The sequence below is a fragment of the Hibiscus syriacus genome, unplaced genomic scaffold (assembly GCF_006381635.1).
Source record: "Hibiscus syriacus cultivar Baekdansim isolate YM2019G1 unplaced genomic scaffold, ASM638163v2 tig00110013_pilon, whole genome shotgun sequence".
Lineage (NCBI taxonomy): Eukaryota > Viridiplantae > Streptophyta > Magnoliopsida > Malvales > Malvaceae > Hibiscus > Hibiscus syriacus.
This window is the reverse complement of record NW_024062563.1, coordinates 4,521,269-4,533,921: the sequence shown is the minus strand read 5'-3', so window position 1 is coordinate 4,533,921 and position 12,653 is coordinate 4,521,269. Positions and strand designations below refer to the sequence as shown.

The following is a 12,653-nucleotide window of genomic DNA, read 5'->3' as shown; positions in this document are numbered from 1 at the left end:
TTCTAAAATTAAATATTAAAATTTTACCCTTTAATTATTCGACACTTACTATTTCACTTTAATAAGGTTTGAAATTGGAATAGTATAAACAAAGAATGATGTTCAAATGTTAATTTTAGGTTGGCATAAATTTACTATAAATATCTTTAAATCACGATTAATAAATTAATTTCACTTAATTTAGAATAAATATCAATCTATAATTTTACTTAATTTAAAATAAAATTATTTCAATTATTTACAACTTATATTTGTTCATCATTTTCCATACATAACACAATAAAATGTAAGAAAAAGACACAAGATGTAGGAAAAGTTTTAATTTATATGTCACTATCTACCAATATTTTAAAAAGTGATAGAAAATTTTACATACAAAAAATTATGTCTTTACAATATAATTAATTAGGATTTTATTATTTCCACTATAAATATAATTAATTAATTAATTTTTATCTATATATTGGATATATACTTTTTAGATATTTTACTTTAATAATTTATTATCTATTTTTTTATTTTTAATAGTATTTTTAATATATATTAGTATTTTTAGTATTTTTACATTTAATTTTTTAAATAATTTAAATTTAAAATAATTTTATTTTTTAAAATAATTAAGTAAACCTTGAACTTTTTAAAAAATAATTCAACCCTCGAACACGATAAAAAAATCAATTTAACCCATCAACTACTGTGGACCTTCATATTAACATCGTGAATCATCATGTCAGCATGGAAACTATAACGTCGGCATTATAACAGTTAACGACGAAAAAATGTTGATCAAAAAGCTTCATTAGATTTGATTTTTTGAATTAAAGGACTACATTAAGTATAAAAATAATTCGAAAGTCATATTAATTTTATTTTTTAAAAGAATACAAGAACCTCACATACATTTTTGTTTCATGCAAATAGTGACAACGTGAATTTATGTCGATCAATGTCAAATTTTTAGTCAAATCAAATCAAGAAGCACATGGTTAAAGTTCTTAATTGACACATTCCATTTCTTCTAAGTTGGGAGTTCATGATCATTAAAGGGTATGTTTGGTCGGAGGAATGTGAGATTCTCATGGGAATGGAATTCACATTCCCTAGTTTGGTTGGTCGGGAATGTCATTCCTGGTAATCTTACATTACCAATAGTGGATTTTTGGGGTATATTACCGGAAATGTCATTACCTCCATTTCCTTAGGTATTGTTGGATTATCGGCGTTTTAAACTAAAATGTCCATAAAAAAATTATTTCAAAAAAATTCTGAATAATAAAAATTCTACGAAGGTTAAATTACAAATTTATCCTTAAATTATTTTAGATTTACAAAAAAAATCTATAATTAAAATTTTATATGAAGTTCAGGGGTTAAAATAAAATTTTACCATTTCATTAAACCTTTTTATATTTTTAATTTGTAAAAAAATTATATAAATTTTATGAATTTAAATTTTTTAAAGAAAATATATAAATATTTTCCAACTTGTTAATATTTTCTAACTTGTTAAAAAACAAATATATAATAAGGACAATTTAATCAAATATACATTCCAATAATCTTTTATTCTTTTAGCCAAACACGATAATCTTACATTCCTGTTAAACCAACCAAACACAAAATACAACATTCTCAGTAATCCTATTCTCTGATAATCTTTTATTCTCACTGGTAATCTTACATTCCTTAAAGCAAACTTAGCCTAAGAGTAAAAAAAATGTTTCTTCTTTTAGTAGAAATTATTTAAAAAAAGACTTGGAAAAACAACTCAACAATACTAAAATTTCTATTATTCCATTGGCATCTTAATCCTTATCATCGTCGTCACTGAAAAATTTAAAAGATAAACAGTATAATTTAAAGTTATAGAACTATATAAAATAAATAAAACAAAACTGTTGTAAAAAAATAATATTTTCAGTTAAACATAATTTAAAAATTAATATTTTATTATTTTTATTAAATAAAAAATATTATTTTTTATAATATTTTAAGATCAACTTAAATATTACTTTTTATCTTACACCTATTTCTTACCGTTTCCTAATCTTAAATTAAACTGCTACATAGCAGAATTTCTGATGTCGTCACCAATCACTTTTATTCATAAAATTGTAACCGCTCTGCGTTTGCCGTGTTTCGATTTTTGAAGCTAAATTTTGCTCCCTTTTTCATTCAGATTCATCGCTAGTTAATTAATTACTGTTTACTTCTTTCTTTCGAGGATGCTAATTTTGCTCGGTGGTGCGTTCATTCAACGGAGCTACCGATTCTATAAATCTCAACTCCGCCGCCTAAAATAGTTTTGTCAATTTCCAGATCTTAGTCTCCAAACAAACAAACCCGAAAGAATATTATTATTATTTAGAGCGAGATGGATAGATATGCAATTACGACAGCGTGTTTGTTGTTTCTGATCGTCGCCGATGTTTCCAATGCTTCTCTGTTTTGGAAGCTTCGGTTCTTAGCCGATGAATCTCCAACAAAGAACGACACGACCGCCGGAGCGCCGCCAGTAATATCTCTTTCCTTTTCCCTATCTATCTCAATCGTTTATTTTAGTTACCATCGTCGTTTTTTGTTGTTTTCTTCTTGAATTTAGTATTTAACTAAAATTACTTATTGTTGAGATTTTAGATTTCTCAGTCGCCAACCAAGAAATCGGACCCTAAACCGGATACTCAATCGAAATTGGATCCGAACCCGTTGAATAGAACGAATTCCGCGAATCAACCTCCAGTTGACAAGAAGGATCCTAAACTATCAGATGAACCGGGGAAAGTGATTCCACCTCCTCCGCAAAAGGGAATAGATAGTGGAACCAATTCGAGTTCAACTTCAAATCATAAAACAGTGGAGGATAACGAGGATAAGAAAAATAATGCTAGTACTGGAAACAATTCGAGTTCAACTTCAAATTCCACTGGTGATAAAACATTGGAGGGTAAAGAGGAAAAGAAAAATGATACATATAGTGCAAAGAAACCTAATAGCACGGGGACTGAACAGGCAGATGTGTCAAAGGAGGATGAGAATAAGAAGCCGCCGAAGAAGACAAATGAGAATGGAAATAAGACCCAGTCAGGGATTGTTGAAACATGTGATGGGGTGGCTAACAGCTGCAATGACGGCAACTACTTGACTGCCTGCATTAAAGGTTTTCAAACTGATAATTCGCATTGCTTTAGAAGCCATCTCGAATTGCTTATTAGGGTGGTAGGGTCAAGGGTGGAATTCCAAGGAATAGAAACTGATTTAATGCTTACATAGAATTTGAAAATGAGCTAATGATATTGTGCTGTTGCCTTTAGTTGAGTAATGGCTTGCATACATTCATTACTGAAGTTGAATTGAGTATGCTTTAGCTGCCTAGTAGAGTAATTATGTGGACTGAAACTTAATATTTATATCTGTTCTTATTCTGAAAATTGGAGCATAAATGTGCCTAGGCTCATTGCATTTTTGGAACATGTTTGGAAAATAGGGTTATGAACTGTTCCATGACTGTCTAGCGATACATGGGCATGGATAGAGGGCTAGGGGTGTCTATTTTCAAATGTTAAATCTGCTATATTAAAATTAAAAAGAAAAACTGGAAAAAGTTGGATGTTTCTTTATGGTGCTAGATTAAGGTTGGATGAAGAAGTTCAGTACAATGAACAAATTTATGGATGATAGCTAGCTTCCTTTTAGCTGTTGCCTTGCATGGAAATATAAATAGTGGGAATTTGATTGTTCGGTAGGTATTGTTGCTGACTAAGTTATTATGAATATTTATAGAAGGTTAATGGTTAGGAACGTCACATTGATGTATTTGGTTAACAATATAGATAATGCAATTCTAGGGTTAACCTCCAGCAATATCCTTTAGTTGAAAATACATTTTGAAAGAAACAATGGGCAAGTCCGTGTGAAGGCATCAGGCATCTTAACAATAAAATAGTAGTACAATTAGCATAAACTTTTTTAGCTAAGTTATAATCAAATTATAATCTTCGTCTATTCATTATTTGTATGTGTGGGTGTATGCAAGGTGACACAAAATTCCCCACATTTCAAATGCCTTGAACGCAATTTCCTAATCACTGAGTGGTTTTAATAGAACAGTTATTTGGGGATAGAATGATAAATTATTTGATTTATTTTAATGTTATGCTATATTTTTGCTCCTGTGTTAAGGAGTAATGGATCTCAGTATGGATGTTAATTTCAACTGTGCAAATACTAATTAGGCAGTATTTATTTATTGCTTAATCAGCTCGATTCCCATTCAGTTTTCTTTCGTAATTGTACAAGATGAGGAATCTAGTGAACTTGTTTCTTGAATTGTTGCTTATTGTTAGTATAGAATTCATATAGTAGCATAGTGGTATATTTCCTGATGACAAGCAATACGTTTGATTTCCTTTTTCCTTTCCAGGGTCCAAACAATGGGTTGTTCTGGTCCATAATAGTGGGGGGAAAAGTTTAAAAGTTAATGTTGCTGGTCCCTCTGGGGAATCTCTAGTGAAGGGACTTAAAGTGCCAAAACATGGAACTCAAACGGTATGGTCTTTTCTTTATCTTCTGCTTTGTCATTTTTTTCTCATATAACAGGGGACATAATAAGATCTATGTTATGCACGAATAAGATTTGCAACATAAAATTTGAAGTTGCGCTTAAGCCAGTGGCTATTTAAACAAAAGCAGAAGTTCTTAGCTAGCTTTCAATTCATTGATTCTACTGAGCTATTAAATTAGGCATGAAGTGTCTCAATTGATTACTTTTAGGAAGAAGACTTGCATAGCAGTTTCCCTCCTCCCCTTCGATTTAACTTGAAAATATAATTTGTAGTGACAAAAATTGTTTATCTCTAATCCGGCTAAATTTGAGGACATTTAATAAATCATTCCGGAGATAAGTAAATAAAGAAAAGGGGAAAATATGAACTTTTTACTCTGCCTATATTGGTTGACATCTTTGGGCGCATAGAGTACTTAGAAGGATTGATCGACTGTATGCCAAGATTAAATAGCTTGCTTGTTAAACATCAATATATACTCCCTTATTAGTAGGAAAAGAACAAAACCCAAAACCCCTAACTTAACCATCAAAACTTTCTCAACTGGTATGGATTAACTTCACTTAATACTCCCTTTACTAATTGGCATATTACTAATAGCTGAAATCAATGGACTTATTTTTGAACAATGCATAAGAGGCAATTCAGCAAACAACATAACATATCTGTCAATAAGTACATCTTTGGATGTAAGCCTGCGTTAATCGAGTGGTCAAACATGAATGTAAAAGCACATCAAATCCAAAGTTGAATATTAGATAACGGCATTTGCCAGGCCTTTATATTGGGATGATGATTTACTGTTTTTCTTAAATTAACTTTCGTTCATGGGGGATGAAGATAAACACTCTGACCCAGAACAATGTTCCAATAAGTGTCTCGTGCACTTATTTGTATCTAGAGTTGATTTGCATTTGCTTAACGTTTCCAGATCAATATCCCTTTGACTATTAGTGAGACCGGTGAGCTATTATTAAGTGCTGGAAATGGAGATTGTGTGCTACACATGAACCCTATTGCATCCGAAGGGAACCCTTTCTTAAACCTTCCTTATGACAAGTTGCTGACACCAGTAAATGGAGCATACTTCATGATTGCAACAGTTTTAGTTTTCGGAGGGTCATGGGCTTGTTGCATGTTTAGGAAGAAGAGACGGCGTGATGGTATACCTTACCAAGAGCTAGAAATGGGATTACCAGAATCCATGGCAGCTACTGAAGTAGAAACAGCTGAAGGCTGGGACCAGGGTTGGGATAGTGATTGGGATGATGGCAATGCAGGGAAATCGTCAATGGGACGACACAATGTATCGAACATCTCAGCAAATGGCCTCACTACTAGATCGTCAAACAGAGATGGCTGGGAAAATGACTGGGATGATTGAACCTTTTTACCCGGAAAAAAAGTGAGAAGGTAAGAAAGTGCGAAGTCATAGAAGGAAAAGGAATAGATAATTCAAAGAACAGGCGACTCGATGTAGAAACTGTAAATTGGTCCACACAGTTGCCAACATTACTGATCATCGGAAGTCCTCCAAAGAGCCTGTGTTTTTCTGCCATTTATCAGTGGGGATGATGGTGTTGGAGTTTACTAATGAGTTTTATGTTTTGGTTGTAGAGTAATCATTTATTTGGTATTTGAGGTCAACAAGGATTGAAGTTGGTCCCTAAAGAGTCAGAATATTATATTGCAGGATAACAGTTACTGTTGTTCAATGTATTTGCTTGGAAGGCTAACCTTTTTTGGGACATCATTGATTTGAACAATATGAAAGAATGACATTAGCAGAGGCATTGTGTGGTATGTATGAAGAATTGAATTGGGCGTGGACTATAACATCTAATAATAATAATTGCATGCTAACCAAAATTAATGATGAACATATACTTACTATGTTATTAAAATTATTATTTATTCACTTTTGGTACTTATTTTTAAAATTATTTTACATTTTTTATGATTATCACCTCAATATTAACTAAAATAGGAGATAAATTTTAGTGAATGGATCCTTTGCTTTTCAAAGTACATGTAAATCAATGCATCTATTTTTTCAGTAGAAAAATCAAAATACTAATCGAGATGTAGTACAGGGACTGCTATAATACTTTTACCTTAACTTGTGCTTATAATAAACAATATGATACTAAATTTAAATCTTAGAAATGATATTATTGGTAGTAAAATCACCCAAATAACGAGGTGGGAAAAGAATTTCCGAACTTTATTAGGGTGGTTTTTACAGTGATCGGGAAAGATCATGAATCACATGATGTTTTTATGAAGACGCGCGGAAGATTTGATGTCTTTTTAATCTTCTTGCATGACTCTGGATGCACAAATGGTGATGACATTTGTTGGTGTCCTTGAACTGGCGGAGGAGTTGGTCGAAGATGGTGAATGACTTTTTCAAGGATTTTAGAGTCGTTTGTTGGGCTAATACACGAAACTTAATGCAGGAAGACATCAAGTGTTTCGGGTATCTTCCAGAAGACGTCAGGTGACTCCGACAACTTTCGATTGACACTATAACATTCATCTTATGTAAAAGATAGTAATTTCTCGAATACTCTATATTAATAAACTAATTTCCTCACTGTATTAGCCCAACAAATGGTCCCATATTATTAAAAGAAATAATCGTTTATTCTAAAAACGACTCAATAAAATAAATAAGAATATAAAAAATGAGTTGGTGAAAAAAATTCTGTAGATATATAATGCCATGCTTTCCACTATTAGTACAATCCAATAAACAAAACCAAACCGTGAGATTCTCGTGGCAACATCTATAATGCCATGCACTATATATATAATGCCATGTTTGCCACCACCATACAAAAAGAAAAAAAAAGGCATGGATTAGATGTGGAGCATGAGTTGGGTTAGTGCGCATGACTGTGGCCTTTGATTGCTCAAAGCTATTGTTTGCAAAATTCATGAAGGCTAATCCCATATTTCTCCCCCAAAATAAATACATACAAACTTATTTATTAATTGAAAAAGAAAGTGCTTTACATAAAGCAAATGAGTGTTCTTTCTTCACCAGCATCATGTGTTCCCATCATTCATTTCTTCACTTTTATGTTTTCCTTTCTCACGTTCTCTCCTTGCATTCCTCTGTTTCATTTTCTTTTTTACATATTTTTAGAGTAAATTACACCCATGATCACTTAATTGTGACCAAATTCTATTTTAATCATTAATCTTTTAATTTTATCAATTAGATCATTTAACTATTTAATTATTGTCAATCAAGTCACCAATCGTTAATATTTAAGGGAGAGATTGACGTGATTGTTAAAAAAAAATAGTATGAGTAACATTTAGTCCTCAATATTTACATGTTCTATTAATTTGGTTAGATTAAATTTAAGGAGGACCAGATGTGTAATTATACTAATTTTTAAAACAGCCTCCTCCATTAAATCTTATCGGTTGGTGGTTTGATTATAATACTTAAATAATTAGTCGATCTGATTGACAAAATATGAATGCTCAAAATAAAATCAACTCATAGTTAAGTGATCATAGAAGTAGTTTCCCTTTTTTAAATATAAAAAAAAAAGTATAAAATACTAAAATTTGAAGAATGACGTATTGGAACATTTGATTGCATATGATTCATAGTCCCATACGCAGCCGGTGATAAGGAATCCAGTAGGTGAAAACTCTACGTATTGAAAGGGAAAACAAACAAAATAAGTCACATAAAATATAACGTGGAAAGAACAAAGAATCGAGGGTAAATGGGATGGTGGACAAGGCCATTTCATAAAATGTAAACTCTTTTTTCCTGTAGCACAAATTGGATTCATCGTCACCGTAAAACACGGCGTCGTATCGATCCCGAATCACTTACTCGAGCTCGTCCTGGCCTTCAGAAGGGTATTGGATGAGTTCTAAAATGTTTACTACTTCTTCCATGTCTGGTCTATTTGATGGCACTTGAGATGCACATATTAAGCCAAGCTTAATAACCGGGATCGCCTCTTCTGCCGGGAAGTTATCACGAAGCCTCCTGTCGATACATTCCTCCACCCTACCGTCTTCAAGCGCTCCCCTGACTATGTCACACAGCACCACCACATCATCCTCCATGTATTCCACTGGCTTCTTCCCTGTTATCACCTCTAACACCAATACACCGTAGCCGTACACATCGGATTTCTCGGTTATTTTCACCGTCTTGCAAACGAATTCGGGAGCCATGTAACCAAGTGCACTTTGGATTTTGCTACTTAAAACGCATCGGTCTAACATTGGTAATAGCCTTGCTAGGCCAAAGTCTCCAACCTTGGGCTCACCTGAGCAATCTATAAGAACATTAGTTGATTTAAGGTTGTAGTGAATAATGTTCATACGATGCAAATAGGCCAGACCCTTGGCCGTCCCGAGAATTACGTGGAATCGCTGCCGCCACGATAGGCAACTTCTTCCGGGCTCATGTAGGTGCTTATACAAGCTCCCACTTGAAACAAATTCGTAAATGAGGAGTTGCAAGGAAGGAGTCCAGTAATATCCTTCGAGAGCTACAAGATTATGGTGCCTAACCTTTCCGAGTTTTTTAACCTCCTTTTCGAATCCGTCTTGAGACTTGATCAAACTTGAAACCGTCAGCTTCTTGATGGCAACCGAACGTCCATCACGAAGGATTGTTCGATACACAACTCCGAACCCACCACGACCAAGCTCACAATCCTTGTTAAGCAAAGCATGAGCACCAGCAGCAAAGTCAGCATCCCCTGAAAACATTACAAGTTTGCCATAGTTCGTATTATTGTTGGGAGAACAACTAAAATCTTCCCCTCCGGATAAGGCGAGAGCTGCGGGAGCACGCGACATAGAAGACCGGACATGGATATTGAGGGCAGTGATAGCTACTACACCGATTACAATGAATGCCGCTGCACCAATGGCAATGAGGGCAGAGATGCTGAGCACAATTTTCTTTCGATGATGATTCGGCAAGGAGCCACTGATGGAGTCTGAGGAGTTAGGATTGAGGACAATGGGCTTATTATGGACAGCCGGACAAGAGCGATTGACAACTGAACCACACAACGACGGATTTCCAGAGACGGATGAAGTAGGAATGGTGTTGAAGAAGCCCCCCACAGGAAGTACACCATGAAGGTTGTTGTGAGAGACATTAAAGAACATGAGTAGAGAAAGATTAGCTAGGTCTTTCGGTAAGCTTCCGGTAAGGTCATTGGACGACAAGTCCACATACTCGAGGCAGCTCAAGTTCGAAATGGCAGGAGGAATCGAGCCAGATAGGTTGTTCCAGGATAGATTTCTGCACCGTTGCAATTGAAACCAGAACAAAATCATTAAAAGAACTCGAATGTACATAGCTAGCAACGAACGAATATACGAGCAAGGAAGAACTTACAAAACTGTTAGTGATGAACAATTCACTATCTGAATTGGAATTTTCCCAGAAAGAAAGTTCATCTGCAATCTGAGTTCCTTGAGTGACACTGCACCACCAATTTCGGAAGGAATGCTTCCATTCAACAAATTGTAGCTCAAATCAATAACCTGTGTGGTCTTCAATTCACCTATACTGCCTGGAATTGATCCAAAAAGATTGTTCCTGGACGTATTAAAGAACACCAAGCTGCTAAGAACCCCGATTTTCGACGGGATTTCACCATATAAATCATTTGAAGAAAGATCCAAGACCTGAAGGCTCCCCATAAGTTCATTCCCAGAAATCCATGATGGAGCATTACCAGTTAACTGGTTCATTGAAAGATTCAATTCCCTCAGTAACTGCAGATTTCCCGAAGAAGATGGAATTCCACCAGAGAAATTATTTGCAGAAAGATCCAAACTTTCAAGGCTTATCAATTCTCCAATCCAGTCAGAAACTTGTCCACTCAAAGAGTTTCCTCGTAAAATGATTGAACTACAAGAAACAAGTCTCCTCATTGAATCAGGAAGATTACCATACAAAAAATTATCACTAAAATCAACAGATTTCAACTGTGAACAGCTTCCGATATCACCAGGAATCTTCCCTGAGAATCTGTTGTTTCCGAAATTTATCAGTCTCAAATCATACAAATTGCCAATCCCTTCTTGAATCTCTCCTTCCATCAGATTACCAGACACATCAAGCGATTGAAGGCTCCTCAAAAACCAAATCCCAGATGGCAACTGCCCCGAGATTCGATTAAACGAGAAGTTTGCTTCCACAAGCGTCGAACATGAGCTCAAAGAACCAGGAAGATGACCCGTGAGCTTGTTTCTCGCAAAAGAAACCGACTTCAGAGACCCAAATTGTGCAAAAAACTCTTCAGGGATCGATCCCGACAAGCTGTTTCCACTCAAATCGATAACCCGCAAGGTTCCGATATGGGAAAGCTCGGAGTTTACGGTACCCGTGAGATTGTTTTTCGAAAGTGACAAAACTTGAAGGAACTGTAACCGCAATAAGCCACGACCGACGTGGCCGGAAAGAGATAAGTCATCGAGGTGGAGCTCCGTAACCCGGTAAGTAATGGGGTCACATTTTACGCCCGTCCAGTTGCAGGGATCATTGTCGTCGGAACTCCAAGATTGGAGCTTTGCATTTGGGTCCTTGAGACCTGCTTTGAAGAAGATTAACCCCAGAACGTCGTCGTTGAAAGCTGGCTGCTGAGAGTTCACCATAACTGAAAGCAACGCAAGAAAAGCTAAAACCTTTAAAACCATTTTCTTCCTCCTCCAACTCAATTAGAAAAACAATTACTAAGCATCCATGGGTGGTTTTCGCTGTTTTAGTTTGAGTTTGGGGTAAGTAAAAGAAGTTTTAGAAACTCCTAACCGGAAGTAGAAGTAGAAAATATCAAAATAGTTCAAGGTGAGGTGAAAAGGTGGCGAAGGAGAAGAAATAGAGGGGGGGGGGGAGTTGAAGAAGGAAGTAATTAATGATGAAAATTTTAGTGTTGATTGTGGTTGGTGTGTGTACTGTAACTGTCGTCCGTTTAGTTACAGACAACATCATAAGTTGGATTTTGCTTATAATTTTACACAAAAGTTGTACCCTAAACTAATCGTTTAATCACTTGTTGCAGCACTTGTGTCGTTAAATTTCTTTTAATTTTAGGGTAATTTACTTATTTAACCACTTAAGTGTCACTTTACTTTTGCTCTAATCATTTAAAAAATTTTAAAAAATTATTATTAATGCTATGTTTTAATTTTATTTTAATAATTTATTACTAATATTAATTAAAAGTGATATTGATATGTTATTATAAAACATACCACATCATTATAAAAAAATAAATATCAATTTCATAATTTTATTATTTTTTAAGTTATAAATGATCAAAACAAAATTAAAATTTAACGTTAGTGATAATTTTAGAGTGTCAAAATATAATTAATAAGTAAATATGATTTTATATTCGGTCAAACAAGGATCCTGAAACACTGTACAGGTATATCAGCTTTTGTTTTGCTTTACCAGTTGAGATGGGATTATATTTCTTCTCTCTTATTGTTTTATTGAGAAATGGTAAGTCATGATTAAAAAGCAAAAGGGGCTGCTATAAATATTCTTTGTAGTTGCACACCGATTCAAGTGTGACGTGATTTTCAAGTCTTCTCTCTCTTTTAAATCTTTTAAAAAAGAAACTGAAATTAAATTAATCTTTATTTTAAGTAAATTGAAATCACTCTACTTTAGCGAAACTCAAGAAGGAAAGCTTAAAAATGGGAACATCTGATCTGAGAAAAGAGATAAAAGTGTTGGTGAACATGCAGACAGCATAACGACAACACATGCCTTCCACAACAAACGGCTTACCTTTTTCACTTTCACCGGAATTTCTCGGCCGGAGACCACCACACATCATCATCATTTTACTTTTTTACCATTTCAAAAATGAAAAACCTACTCTTGTGTTGTGTTTTCGGTTTCTGCATCTCAATCTATACGCTGAAGGTTCTAAGCTTAGTTCTTAATTAGTATTGTGTTGTATTTCTTAATTTGGAGGATAGATTTAGTGGCGTAAATGGCGCCGAATCTCAATCTTTTTTACTTCACGTAGTCAATGATGTTTGACAATGGTTTTTTGGTGGACAATAAGAGTTATT

General features: G+C 34.4%; 2 protein-coding genes across 2 annotated transcripts; one reads left to right on the top strand and one right to left on the bottom strand.

The window, feature by feature from the left end:
• Positions 1-2,098: 2,098 nt before the first annotated feature.
• LOC120212591 lies at positions 2,099-6,349 on the top strand. The gene is made up of 4 exons (XM_039210854.1): positions 2,099-2,515; positions 2,638-3,157; positions 4,421-4,545; positions 5,494-6,349. Exons 1-4 carry the CDS (start codon positions 2,375-2,377, stop codon positions 5,944-5,946), a joined length of 1,239 nt encoding a protein of 412 aa, XP_039066785.1. The 5' UTR covers positions 2,099-2,374; the 3' UTR covers positions 5,947-6,349.
• Positions 6,350-8,198: 1,849 nt separating this feature from the next.
• LOC120212590 (leucine-rich repeat receptor-like protein kinase PXC2) lies at positions 8,199-11,509 on the bottom strand. Its single transcript, XM_039210853.1, has 2 exons — positions 9,958-11,509; positions 8,199-9,861 (listed from the first exon to the last, which is right to left on the bottom strand). The coding sequence occupies exons 1-2, from the start codon at positions 11,262-11,264 to the stop codon at positions 8,421-8,423; spliced, it is 2,748 nt and encodes a 915-aa protein (XP_039066784.1). The 5' UTR covers positions 11,265-11,509; the 3' UTR covers positions 8,199-8,420.
• Positions 11,510-12,653: the final 1,144 nt, after the last annotated feature.

Excerpts from the sequence above, each read along its gene's own strand:
- LOC120212591 (XM_039210854.1), top strand. The coding sequence starts at position 2,375 with ATGGATAGATATGCAATTACGACAGCGTGTTTGTTGTTTCTGATCGTC. Across the intron at positions 3,158-4,420 it reads CTTGACTGCCTGCATTAAAG|GGTCCAAACAATGGGTTGTT; the intron begins GTTTTCAAACTG and ends TTTCCTTTCCAG. Across the intron at positions 4,546-5,493 it reads CAAAACATGGAACTCAAACG|ATCAATATCCCTTTGACTAT; the intron begins GTATGGTCTTTT and ends TAACGTTTCCAG.
- LOC120212590 (XM_039210853.1), bottom strand. The coding sequence starts at position 11,264 with ATGGTTTTAAAGGTTTTAGCTTTTCTTGCGTTGCTTTCAGTTATGGTG. Across the intron at positions 9,862-9,957 it reads TGTTCATCACTAACAGTTTT|AAATCTATCCTGGAACAACC; the intron begins GTAAGTTCTTCC and ends GCAACGGTGCAG.